Source organism: Parasteatoda tepidariorum, chromosome 3 (genome assembly GCF_982258835.1).
Source record: "Parasteatoda tepidariorum strain Cologne lab strain chromosome 3, Ptep-v5.0, whole genome shotgun sequence".
Classification (NCBI taxonomy): domain Eukaryota; kingdom Metazoa; phylum Arthropoda; class Arachnida; order Araneae; family Theridiidae; genus Parasteatoda; species Parasteatoda tepidariorum.
In genome coordinates, this window is record NC_141757.1 from 56,921,884 (window position 1) to 56,935,818 (window position 13,935).

A 13,935-nucleotide genomic window follows, 5' to 3' on the forward strand; every position below is an offset into this window, starting at 1 on the left:
CTCCCCTGATTTTATGAATCAAATAAAAGGGGATGTTTCCCTATTTGAACTAGATTGTGCCAACTAAAAATGTTGAAACAAAAAAATATATATATATTTTGTACTTTGCAAAAATTTAAAAAGAAGTATGTAGAAGTTTTCCTGAGGGTTGCTTCAACTTATATTCTCTGAGTTACTCCCATTGTGAGATATTTTCTTAATTTTTCGTGGACCGCTGGAAGTTTATAAATATTTATCCGTAGGTAACAACATAAATACTCATTAAACTTTTAATTCCCTATTAGGGTTACTTCTGTATTGTGAGCAGTTATGCCAACTGCTATCGTCCAGGCACCAAATAGATTTCTAACTGCTAACTTTTTAAAAGAATATGTAAAGGTGTGCGAAAGGTAGCTACGAATTATACTCTTCGAGTTGATCTCCATTTGTTAATATTTTTTAGTTCCTCCTGGTTGCTGCGTGGAAGTTGCTTAGAAGATATAGTGATTATTCACCGGCAGATCATGATACGGGCATTTTTCTTACTGTTTTGTCTACTCAGTACGAGATGCCATTTTTATTAGCAAATGAGACGAGACAAGTATTATGTGTGAAACAGTCCTATCATATTGTTATTAATTTGAGCTGTCTTATCTACTTACCTACTATTGTCTTATAAAGTATAAAAACTATTAGTTGTTGCATTTTTAAAAAATTTGATTAGTGGCATTTTCTTTTAACTTTACCTTTTTAAAGAACCAAGGGTTAAACATGCTTGATTGGTGTAAATTTTACAAGAGTCTATAGCAGATGGTTCTTCAACCAAAATGTCGTGGAAGTATCATCTTAACAAGCTATTGCAAGAGAAAATCTCACATGGACAAAATAGTTTTTTGACTATTTATTTTGCAACATGATATCTTTAAAAAAAAAAAAAAAAACACCCAGTTGAACGTTTACTGGAAATTTTTCTTCTTATTTTTGAAACAGCTTTTGAAATTTATCAGCTAAAACGATATGGAAAATAATTGCAGTAATTTTCAATTCAAGCTTTTATTTAAATTTACATTGCTGTTTAAAACTTTTTTAATTCTTTTATAGTCACTGTATTCTAAAAATATGCCTAGGCAGGGGTCTGTCAAGGCCAAATTTACTACCGTTTAGCAGTACCTTCACAAATTCAACTTTAGAAAAAACAGTAGTTTCACAAAATACTTTTTCTTATAGTTTTATTTTTGTATTCCTTAAGAAACGATAAATCCATATTTTTGTGTTGATTTTTTAATTTTTCACAAATTATGTCTAAATTTTCATAAAATAGGTACCTATCAGAAAAACCTAGACAGACCCTTGCTAGGTGAAAAAGTTCAATTGAAATTTTTATTGCTAAATTTTTCTTTTAAACAATTTGTGTCTTGGTTTTTACCTAGCTTTTTACATTTCTAAAAAACTTTGTTTTTATTAACTGTATGACACAGTAATTAAGAATGTTTCTATTGACTTTATTCTTATCTGGAAAATATGATAATTGGAAAGACTGAGATGTAAAGCTTTAAAATTTTATTTTGAGAATTAAAATAGATTTTTCTGTTTTACATTTGTATATAATCTTTTGTTTTTGTTAGCATTTTTAAGATAACACAGCATTTTAATAACATATTTCTAATAGATTATGTTTTAGTTAGTGTTGCTTTATGGATACTGCTTTACAGAAAATATTATTCTTAGCATGGAAGTTTTGTTGTAACAATTATGATAATTTTTTTTTCTCTTTCTATTTTACTTCATAACTTTATTAAGTAGGTATTTCTGGTTTAGGTTTTTGTTTTCCCTTTAGCCCATCCCACTAATATAGATAAGCATGGAGTAATTTCCAGTTATAAATAAACTTATTTATTCGTAAAAAATATTTATTAATGAATTTTTTTTAAAAAAAATATTGCTATAAAAATATATTCTGCATTTCACCATTTTTTTTAGCTAACATTCTGCCAAACCATTACTCCTTACTTCTCTAGTTCTGAATAATAAATGTGCCCGTATAAACAAAACAAAATATGTTTGAATTATTTCTATGTTTTTAAACGTATTAACTGAATGAATTTTCTTTTTCATAATCTATTGATGTACTTCTGAGGAAGATCTTTGAAAAGGATCTAGCTTTGAGAATGAACCTCCATCAAGTCTCATTTGAAGGTACTTGAATTAAGTATGTCTAAAGAAATAACTGTATTTGAATATTTTCCTTTTTTCTTGTGCTTAAAAATGGGTAAAAAAATTCGTGAAATTATAAACATGATCAAATCAATTGTTAAAAATTATTTCAGATTACTTTTGCTGATATTAAAAATAGTAATTGAACATTGTTTACATAGGCTGCCCATGCTTCAATAACAACAAATAAAAGTACTCAAAAATTTGTATCTTAAAATGAATTATCATATATTGCAAATATATTTTCCATGTACTGTAGAATCCTAATTATTTCATGCACAATCATCAGCCTTTGCACTATTCAACAAATTTATAATAGAAGTTTCTGGTGTAAGTTTCATCGTTAGTATCCAGTAGAATGGTAAACTGTTACTGTTTTTACCACCACTATTTTTGCTGTTCCAATGTTTTATTTCACTGACACTTAAAAAAAAAAATGTGTTTTATCTGCATTAATTTAGTCTTTTTATTCATAGTCCTCCATAAGTTCAAACAAATTCTGAAACTTCTATTTTGCTTTTAAGAATTCTTCAGCGATTATGCAGATTGATGAATCCCTCAAAGGCTAAGGCTACTCAAACCAAACATTTGGCAAACATTAAAATGAATTATAAAATGAATAAACAACATCAATTAGAAATTCTCGGGGAATTAAGATTTATGCATATTGCTCAGTATTTTTTCAAATCTCCGTGGCAGAATCGCAGCGACACGGCGACATTGTTGCAAAATTTTACAGATCTCTTGCAGAAAGATTTTTCTCTTGAAAAGAAGAAAATATTACTTTTCTTTTTTACAGAAATATTTGAACATGCAATATTTGAATCATGCATTTAGATAATCAGTTTTTGACACGCTCAATTTTCACCGATAGTATCATAAATCGACGTAATGTTTTGATAGTATTTTCGGCAGTTATTGATATTGATTTTCATTTGGTTCTTAACCATCTTGATATATTTAAATATGGAAAACTCGAATCGTGCATTTGAGTATCTATTTTTTAAGGCTATCTATTTTATTTTATTTTTTTAAATTCTATCGAATTTTTAGAAGTTCTAGATGTTGATTTCTCCTTAAATTTTAAATCAGATATTTTTATACGATATTATTTATTACAACCTAATTTCAAAGTGTAACACGCTTTTGAGGAGTCCAATTTACGTAATTACATCATATTTTTTTTTTTGGGGGGGGGGCAATTGCTACTACGGATTTCATGATATTTAATATTTTTTTATTGTGATGATTATTTACAAGATGCGAAGAAGCTAATAAAGTGTGTGTCTTCCCACCAACAAAATGTGACAATATCACCCATAATATTAAAAAAAAATTATTTCGTGTTAAATTAAGAAAATCATTATTATTATTTTTTGTTAACACAGCGTATTTGCCATTTTAAATTAGCAACATATATGTTTGTTTGTATTAAAAGTATTTTGCAATTAGATCTTAGTGCTGGAGAGTTTAGTCGCAGATAGCTCAAAAACATTCTGCCACAAGATTTCAAATTATCCTTGTTTTAATTAAAATAAGCCAATTGTATATATGTTTATATATATATATATATATTTTTTTTGTGTACATCTGCAATTTTCTACAATTCCGCATATTAGAAATTGAACTTTCAATATTGTTAACTTTAATCAATGATTTTATATCTATGACTATACATATGATGTTTTCTATTTATATGATATATCTGTCTATGATATTATCACTTTATTTTTATAAAGTTTTTTTTTTTTCAATAACTTCTGCACTATATTATTATGCTTACATTAAATGAAAAAAATTTTGATTTCATACTGTTTGAAAACATCTTTTATTTAAATATCTTATTTCTCCAAGTGAATGTTTTTGTGTTTATTATTTGGTGTTGAAGTATTAATGATTAAAATGCTTTAAAACACGATTCATTGTGTATATCAAGGTTGCAAAAAATGCTTACTTTTCTCTAAAAGAGTTAGACTGACTAGTTTTCATTAATTTATTATATTTTCTTGCATTTTACTGTATACATTTAGCATACTTATGTTCCAACTTTTTATTTTAACAAAAACTATTAAGTAAAATTTACGTTAAATGTCTAATATTGCAGAAAACTTGTAAGTTAAGTAGTTCATGCAATGGAAATTATCACTACTACAAACTATATGAATTACAGTTTGACAAAAAAATATATACAGTACAGAACCCGTTATCCGGAAATCAGAAAACCGGAAAACCAAAAAACCGGAATGAAATTCGATAAATTTTCCCGCCATTTTTTTAAAGAATATTTTTTTTCCTCATAATATTTTAGGATTTTTCTTTCTTTTTTGAAAGATGTTTACCTTACGATTATTTTGGAAATAATCATTAGTGTATTACTTCATCGTTTTTTCTTCTTTTTATGATTATTTCCAAAATTTTTTTTTTTAGTTGGGTTTAACAATAAAAAAAACTGCTTTTTGCAGCGATTCAGAAAACCGGAAAAATCAGTTATCCGGAATAGCGATGGTCCCGATCGTTCCGGATAATCGGTACCTTACTGTATTTGTTTTCACATCTTTAATTAAGTTAAAAAATTTTTGATATATCTGCTCTATACTTGTTCAAAAAAATTTTTATTTTATTTTTTTGCAAGGGTGTGGAAAGTTGGTAATTTTGTTTTGCTCATATATATATATATATATATATATATATATATATATATATATATATGCAGCATTAAAAAAGATAATTTCTAATTAGTTCCAAGCATAAAATTATTATTTTTTGAAACAATTTTAAGTTTAAGGCTGTTCCTCCGAATCGTTTTTATAGTCCAAAATTGCTATACTGCATTACTCCAAACATTCTGTCATGTTGCTACAATTAACTAACACCATTGTGTTCCTTTCATTTAATCACATTTTTCGAAGAAATATTTATTAAAATATTTCTCCAAAAACTGTGTTTTGTGTGTAAAGTTTTTTTATTTTTTTTTATCCAGTCCTTTTAAAGTGGTTTAAACAAATAAAGTTTTTACTACCCCCAAGCAACCTGATTGTAACACACTAGGGTCAAGGAACGCAGAACCTATTTTTCCCACCCTTCCTATTTTTCCCACCATTACTAAGAATTCCGTTGTGGAAATGAATTTCTATATCACCAAACAGCTTTCTAATGTATTTTGGAGTAAAGTGTTACGTTTTAGCAGCGATTTTGCAGAAATTAAAGAATTTTCAAAATAACCATTTTTTGTTTAAAAAAGCTTTAACAGAGGCAATTGTAAAATGTAATTCTTCACTTGAACTAAATAATATATAGTTTAACAAATTACTGAATTTATTAAAATTACTCCTTTTGTATATTAAAGATACTGTTAGTGTTAAAAGGCATAGTATTTTTACTGCTTTAATAAATGAGAAATTAAAAATTACGTAACTGAAACTAATCGAATTGTGTTTCTGAACTACAAAGTTCTTGCAAAATATTCTGAAGAGGAATGAAAATTGCAGCCAAGGAGCAATAAAAAAATGAAAAGAATGAGAGCGGAAAATAAAATTCTGATGATAAGTAAATAAACAGAAAGTATGGGGCAGCTTTTAGGAGTACTTTACTTGACAATGGGCGCATGTCGTGGCAAGTACTGCAGTTATGAGAAAAAGTAATTTCAAATAGGAGTGTTTTGTGAATAGTTTTGTCTTGATTTTAGGTCAGCGTGGGTAAACCAATTGACACCTTTATTCCTTCATTGTTCCCCCATTAGAAATGTGCTCTTACTTGTTACCAAAGCAGCCAACAGCACCAGACTAAAAGTCTGGAGGAGTTCTCCTCAAAGCCACACGAAAAATAATTTTATTTTTTGTTTATAACTTACTGCTGGCTTCAATGTAAGATTTAGTTAGGATAAAAAAAAAATTATGAAATATTCTAATTCAGATTTGTGCTGTATATGTATGTAATTTTGTCGTGTAATATGTGACTAAAATTTGTAAAATAGATTTTCTTATATCTAAGTATTTGGATGTACTCAATCGATATATACTTAGTAGAAATTCCATGAAAATAATAAACAGTTTTAATATTTTTTTAAAATTTTTTATTTAACTGTATTTTATCTAGTCAGTATTGCTTCGTTTTAGAAATCTACTGTTGGTTGTAACAATTTAATATTATTGTCCGATATATTTTTTTTCATATGCTAAAATATTTATTTGTTTTCCAGGAACATTGCAGTGAAGAGGTGATAGTAACAGCGGGATGGAAGAAGTTATGAATGTTTCAGATCTGTGGCGATGTGTTATAATTGTAAATCTATATATTGTAAATATATTGTATGATAGTTGTAAAATAAATAAAACTTAATAAATCTTATTTGATTTAATGTTTTTTTCTGTATTTAAAATTATTTAGTTAACTGCTCTTCTGGATTAAAAATTGTAATTTTACGAACATAAGACTTAGAAAAATTGTAATTTTAGTAAGTAAACAAATCAAATGGTAAATTTGGTTAATATTTTTTTTTTTTTACTTCGTGTGTGTGTTAAAGTAAATTTTAGTCAAATTTTTCAAGCTAAAAATTAAAATATATGCATTTAAAAAAAAAAAAAATGAACCCAAAAGCATTCTAGAAGAGTAGATAATTTCCAGCAAGCAATTTGGAAACATGGACTTCAGGAGAGCAGTAGATTTCTTAATGATTAATTTAAACTAAAAAAAAATAAAAAAAATTTTCCATAGGGGTTTGGAAAATCATGTAAGTATTGAGTAATTTTTTCTTCTACCAATTCTTTATGTTACAAACTTTTAGGAATGAAAAATGTAAAAAATTCCTGAGGGACATGAAACTTCATAAATAAACTAGTATGCTGCTGTGAAGAGGTAGAACGATTTGCATTCCATATTCGTTGAGTTATAATTTGAATTGTAAAAATTTACAGAAAGTGTGAGATTAAAAACAAAAGCTTTTTCTAGGATTCTAAAAAAAAAGCATGAATATCGGCTATTTTCCGTTATTTTAGTTCGAAAAGAATTAAAAGTTTTTTTTAAATAAAAAGTAAATGCTATATTTTTTAGTGTAATTATTGCAGCGTAAACATTAAAATACGGAATGGTTTCTTTCCTTCTTAGTTAAAAAAAAAAACTTAAGATATGCTATTGTTAACAATTCGGTTAAAATTACGATAAATTGAAATTAATTTAGTTAAATTTACGCGAAAAATTTATTAATTCACCTAGCTCAAAATAAGCGTTAAAAATATTGATATATAAGCGTAAATAATACGTAAATAAAGCTCAAAATAAGCGTTAATAATACGTAAATAGTATGGATAAAATACGTTTGTATTTTGGTAAAAATAACGTAAAATGTACGTTATTTTAATAAAAATAAGCGTTAAAAACACGTAAATATTCATGGTGAAAATAACGAATTTATAGAACCAAAAATATACGTAAATAGTTCGGTGAAAAATACGTTAAAAATTGGTTTCGAAATTCACCTTAGTCAAAATAACGGCAAAAATCCGTCATTTTTACGTTAAAAACAGCCCAAATATAAACGCTTTTTTACCTAATTCGAGACTACCACTCGAAACGGAAATAAAACGTTTTAAATAAACGTTTTTTTGCTCTAAACCTTGTGGCATTTTAACGTTATTTTCACGTAATTAATACTTATCTCTGCTGCATGGGGTGCCTATTTTTTATTGCTTTTGTGTTTGCATTACGTATTTGATTAGTGTTGCAACTAGTTTAAAATTAACTAACTATCTACAATTACCTTAAAAATATTCAGGTACTGCCATCAGATGTGTAAAATTAGAAATAAAATTTTTACCGGGAAAAAGAAATGAATTAATTTTATTCCTATGGGCGCGTTACTACTCAATACTCCAGACCGTCAATATCACGGGAGCGAGAAAGAAGGGGTTAAAATAGTTTAATTTTGCAAACCTAATTCCACTTCCCCGTATCCATTTATCAAACCAGATAAACCCAAGAAGGGAGTTCTTTAGTTAGGTAGACAGTTATTTATTTCCACTGCAACAGAACTGTAGTCACTCATACAAGGGTTTCCATAATGACCACCCATAAAATTAAAGGCTAGAACAAATGAATGACCGAGTTTTAGACATTTATATTTTCAAAGCTATTGCGCATATTATAATAAATTACACGCGAAAATAAAACAAACTTCAACAAACAATTTTTCCCAGTCACAAATGTGTAACGATTATTGTGCCATTTTGTTACAATGGAAAATATCTCATATGCCATCGAATTCGTTTCCCACATTTAGTAGTTCCCGCTATCCTTGCGTTTTTTAAGATCTTTCTGTGTTTTTGACATAAATAGATCATAAAACAGTGTTTTCGATGTGACTTAGTGAAAAAAGTCACATGGTGTAAAATCTAGCAGCGATGTGATTGAAGGTAAGTCCCGTGTACCATTATACTCTTTAGTGTACACTACAAAGTTTATAAATCAATGAGAGAGAAAAAGTAAAAACTTAAAAAACGTATCAGAGTGGTATTAGGAGACATTGACAGCACTGTAAGACATTCCGGTTCTAATTACGGTATAAGGTTCCTACACTTTAGGTGCATCATCCGTAAAATCGATTTTACCGTAAAAGCCATTTTTATTGCAAAATATTATATCGTAATTTTTACAGTAATATTTATTTAATTCGAGTGATTAAGTGATTTTGTTGTAATTTTTCTGTAAAAATTACGGTATATCATATTTTTGTTCCCTAACAGGCTCCGGTAAAAAGTATCGGCACTTCGAGTGTCGGTATTTTTTACCGTAATTTTATCATTTTCACAGTGAGTGTGAAACTGTAAGATTTGTGGAGCGAACTTCATTAAAGATTAGATATCTGTCGTTTAACATAAGGACCACACATCTAATATTTCTAACTAAAAAAAGTAGTATATTTTTCTTTAATTTAGTATATTGTTGTGATTTGTATTGAAATATGTGTATTAGTTTGAAAAATTTAAATGTTTAAAAAAGTTCATTCATTTATACTGAGGAGACACGTGGAAGTTAACGCGACTCCTAAAATAAAAACATAATATTCAAATAGAGAGATGATCTAAAATGAATAATTAAGTTGATTAAGAATAGAAACAATTAACAGAATGCCAGCCATAATTAAATAATAATAAATTTAATAAAAGGATAACAATTAAGGTTACAAGTTAAGTTCTAGATTAAACATCGTGGCGGACAGGTTGTCCCAGTAACATACACAGGCGTCGTCACAGACCGAACTGAGGAGAAAAACAGGTGCAGTTAGGTTTGCAATCGTGATTGTCCTTATCGCCAACTGGCGACGTAAGTTTGCCACATTTCGGCGTTTAGCTTGAAATCGGCTCAAACGCAGCAGCCGCTGCATACTCCCTCCGCAGTGTAACGGTTAAAAATGGACATACCGTTGAGGTCTACGAATTGTTCTACCGGTACGAGTTGTATTGGCTGGATCAATCGGTTTCACTGTCTCTGAGTTTTTTGCAGGAACGGTTGATTCAATCGACTCGACTGGAGAAGGATAAGTATGTTGATTAGTCTCTTTGGGCAGGAAAGCTGGTTTAAGCCTGTCTATGGAAATGGTATACTTTTTCCCCTTAAGTTCGATGTCGAAAAGTTTGTCACTTCTTTGCAGAACTCTATACGGACCATCGTACGGAGCTTGGAGTGGCTTTCTAACAGCGTCGTGTCTGACAAATACATGTGAGCAGTCCTTCAAATGTGGGTGAACAAAAATTGTTCTGTGTCCATGACGAGACATCGGGGCTGGTCTCACATTTTCGAAGTGGGATTGCAAGTCCAGGATTAGTTGATTTTGGGAAGCACTGGTCGGTGACGGAACGAAGAGTTCGCCTGGTAGTCTGAGAGGTCTTCCATAGACCAATTCGGCAGTTGTGGCTCCTAGATCCTCTTTAAAGACTGCACGGAAACCTAGTAGCAATGTAGGTAGAGCTGAAGACCACTGCTCGGTATTATAGGCCTTCAGGGCTGCCTTTAGTGGACGATGAAACTCCTCGATCAAGCCATTTCCCTGAGGATGATACGGAGAAGTCCTGATGCGTTTGATGCCTAGGAGTTGTGACAGGGCCACGAAAAGTGAACTTTCGAACTGCCTGCCTTGGTCAGTAGTAACACGGACAGGACAGCCAAACCTGGAAATCCAATGAGTAAAAAAGGTCTTTGCAACTGTGTGTGCAGTTATGTCAGGAATAGGGACAGCCTCTGGCCACCGAGTAAATCTGTCGATCATAGTTAAACAATAGTAATTCCCGTTGGATGGTGGAAGAGGACCCACAAGATCCAGGTGTACATGCTCGAATCTTTGTGACTGGTCTAAAAAATTACTTACTGCAGATTTTGTGTGGCGAGTTACTTTTGATCTTTGGCATGGGACACATTGTCTAGCCCATTCTGCACAATCTTTACGTATGGACGGCCAAACAAATCTAGATCGCATCAATTTTGAGGAAGCGCGAATCCCAGGATGGGATAAATTATGCAAAGTAGTAAAAACTTTTTTACGAAATATTTCAGGAATGTATGGCCGAGCTGTGCCAGTTGATAAATCACAATAAATTGATTTACTACAATCAGGCAGGGTTATTGCTTTAAATTTTAAGACGTCGGAATTTGTCAATAAATCATTTAGTTCTTCGTCGGTTGTTTGTGCCTGTGCAATTTCGTTATAGTCGATTGTGTTGGGCATAGATATTGCTTCGATTCTCGATAGTGCGTCTGCCAAAACATTATCTGATCCTTTTATATGATGAATATCGGTCGTAAACTGAGATATGTAATCTAATTGTCTCGCTTGTCGCGGAGAACAATTATCAGAGCGCTTTCGGAATGCAAAAGTTAGAGGCTTATGATCTGTGAAAAGAGAAAATTCTCGCGCTTCAAGCATATGTCTGAAATGTTTGATTGCCGCATAAGCTGCCAATAATTCTCTATCGTATGCGCTATAAATTTTTTCAGCTGGGGAAAGTTTTCGAGAGAAAAAAGCAAGTGGTTGTGCATCATTGTTAACTATTTGCGCTAAAGCCCCTCCTATTGCGAAATCCGACGCATCCACGTGTAAAATTAATTTGGCATTCGGTTTAGGGTGCGACAACAGCACAGCGTTTGCAATTAATTCCTTACACTGTTTAAAATCATTATTAGCTTGATCTGTCCATTCAAGTTTCGTTTTGTCTTTCTTTTTGGCTCCTTTTAAATACGCCGTCAAATGTATTTGATTTTGTGCTATATTCGGTAAAAATCTACGGAAAAAATTTAAAATTCCTAGAAATCTTTGAAGTTCATTAACGGTTTGAGGTTGGGGATAATTTAAAATTGGTTTGATTTTGTCGGGTAATGGTTTTGTACCATCTTGAGAAATAAGGTGTCCTAAAAATGAAATTTCAGGTACACCGAAAACACATTTGGAAGTTTGTATAGTTAATCCATACTTGTTCAAACGATCAAAAACCAAACGTACGTGTTTTCTATGCTTTTCTTCAGTTTCACTGAAAATTAAAATATCGTCGAGATAAACGTAGCAAAAGGAAAAGTCACCAAGAATTTCATTCATAAATCTTTGGAACGTTTGAGCTGCTCCACAAAGACCGAAGTTCAGATAGGGAAACTCAAAAAGGCCAAATGGTGTACATACCGCAGTTTTCTGTACATGTTCCGGGTGCACTGGTATATGAAAATATGCTCTCACAATATCGAGTTTTGAAAAAATTTTTGCACCATAGAGAGAGTTTGAAAAGTCCTGTATGTGCGGGATTGGGTAACGATCAGGAGTTGTACACGTATTTAATCTGCGATAATCTCCTACAACACGAATACTACCGGAACTTTTCGGAACCACGTGGAGCGGAGAAGACCACGGTGACTTGGATGGTCGACAAATTCCCTGCTCCATCATGAATTGGAATTCTTTTTTAACGGATTCGTATAACCTAGGGTTTAATCGCCTAGGCTTACAATGAACGGGCGGTCCGGTGGTTTCTATATAATGCACAGTACTATGGTTAGAATCTTTTAGTTTTAATGACAATTTAGTTAAATCTGGGAATTCTTTTAACATTTTATGATACTCTGATTCTCCGGAGATGAGTTTAATTGAACTAATAGGTTTAGGTTGGGCAACCATACCCTGTATTTCTAACTTCGTTACACTGTCAATAAGTTTTCGACGTTTTAAATCAACTAAGAGGCCAAAATTCTCTAAAAAATCAGCACCTATAATGGGTGTTGGAATAGTTGCAATTAAAAAATGCCATTTAAAATTTCGTCGAATACCCAGATCAACATTGATTAATTTTGAGCCAAAAGTTTTAATTTTCGTGTTATTTGCAGCGTATAATTCCAAAGGCTCAGGTCTTAATTTTTTAGATACCTTAGGCGCGGGGATACAAGATACATCGGATCCAGAATCAACTAAAAATTTTAAATGAGAACGTTTGTCGTAAACATATAGGCGACATGAGTTTTTGGCTATCGGGATTGCAGTCGCAGACACTTGTTTTTCGATAGCCGAATCTAGTTTTCCGGGTTTTTAGTTTGATTATAAGCACAAGGCTCTCTACAATGTTTTGCACGAGCGCCAAATCTGTTATGGTAAAAGCAAAATTTTGGGTCGCTTCGCGATCTTGAAGGAGTTTGATGTCGGTGGGGAGATTTGTTATATCGTGATCGAGACTGATCTCTACTACGCTCGCGAGATAATCTCTTAACTTCTACACTCAACGAAGCTATCTCGTTTCGCAAAACGCTTATTTCAGACGGAGGATTGCGCTGTGAGCTTTCCGTAGTGTGTTGCCCAATAACAAACACGCCAGTTTCTGTCGGAGTCGTACGGACTTCTGAAATTTTGTCTGCCATTTTGGCTAAATTGTCCAAAGATTCAGAGCTAATTGATAAGATTGTTTGAATTTCTTGAGGCAGTCTCTGAAACCATAAAGTTTTCAAAAAATCATCGTTGACGCTTTTACCCCCTAATTCGCGCATTTTTCTCAATAAATGGGACGGCTTAACGTCTCCAAGATGCAATTCAGAAATTAATTGGCGAATTTGTTCGTTTTCCGAAGCAGAGAATTCGGCTATTAACCGGTCTTTCAAAGTGTTGTATCTATCCGCAGCAGGTGGCGCAAATAAAATATCGGACACTGAGGATAAAGTTTCAGGATCTATTGATGAAACGAGGTAATTATATTTCGTTAAATCATTAGTGATTTTAGCTAGCTCAAAATTACTCTCTACCTGAATAAACCATAGTTTAATTTTTGATTTCCATAACGGGGGAATTTTTACCGAAAGATGGGAGACCTGAGATGCATTTGAAGAACGTGCAGCATTATCTGCATCATTAACCTGCTCCACCACATTCGGCATTATTTTAAAGTGTTAGTGCAGCAAATAAAATTAAACAATTTGTATGATGCAGTGATAAGCGCAAAGATCAAATTAAACTCGAAAATAATGCAAATACATTTACTAAAAATGGTAAAAGATTTAAATAATTATTGCAAATGAAAGTGATTTTCAAACATTTCGGAAAATAATGCACTAAGATAACAGACTCCGTACACGCCGTAGATCAATACTAACAGTAAGTTTAAATCAAAGATACTAGCAGTAAGTTAAATTAATACATTAATTTAAACATATTAAAGCAACAGTAATTTCGAATTGACCAATCACAAAAAGACAGCAGAAATTCGATAACATACCCTTAAAATATCC

The 13,935-nt window shown here is 31.3% G+C and overlaps 1 protein-coding gene and 1 long non-coding RNA gene across 2 annotated transcripts; one reads left to right on the forward strand and one right to left on the reverse strand.

Moving 5' to 3' along the window:
• The first annotated feature begins 549 nt into the window (after positions 1-549).
• Positions 550-6,540, forward strand: LOC147813818 (uncharacterized). The gene is made up of 2 exons (XR_015432564.1): positions 550-2,175; positions 6,392-6,540. It is a non-coding gene; the product is annotated as an uncharacterized LOC147813818 (long non-coding RNA).
• A 6,192-nt stretch (positions 6,541-12,732) lies between these two features.
• Positions 12,733-13,584, reverse strand: LOC147813819 (uncharacterized). The gene has a single exon (XM_087160123.1). The coding sequence runs from the start codon at positions 13,582-13,584 to the stop codon at positions 12,733-12,735; it is 852 nt and encodes a 283-aa protein (XP_087016249.1).
• Positions 13,585-13,935: the final 351 nt, after the last annotated feature.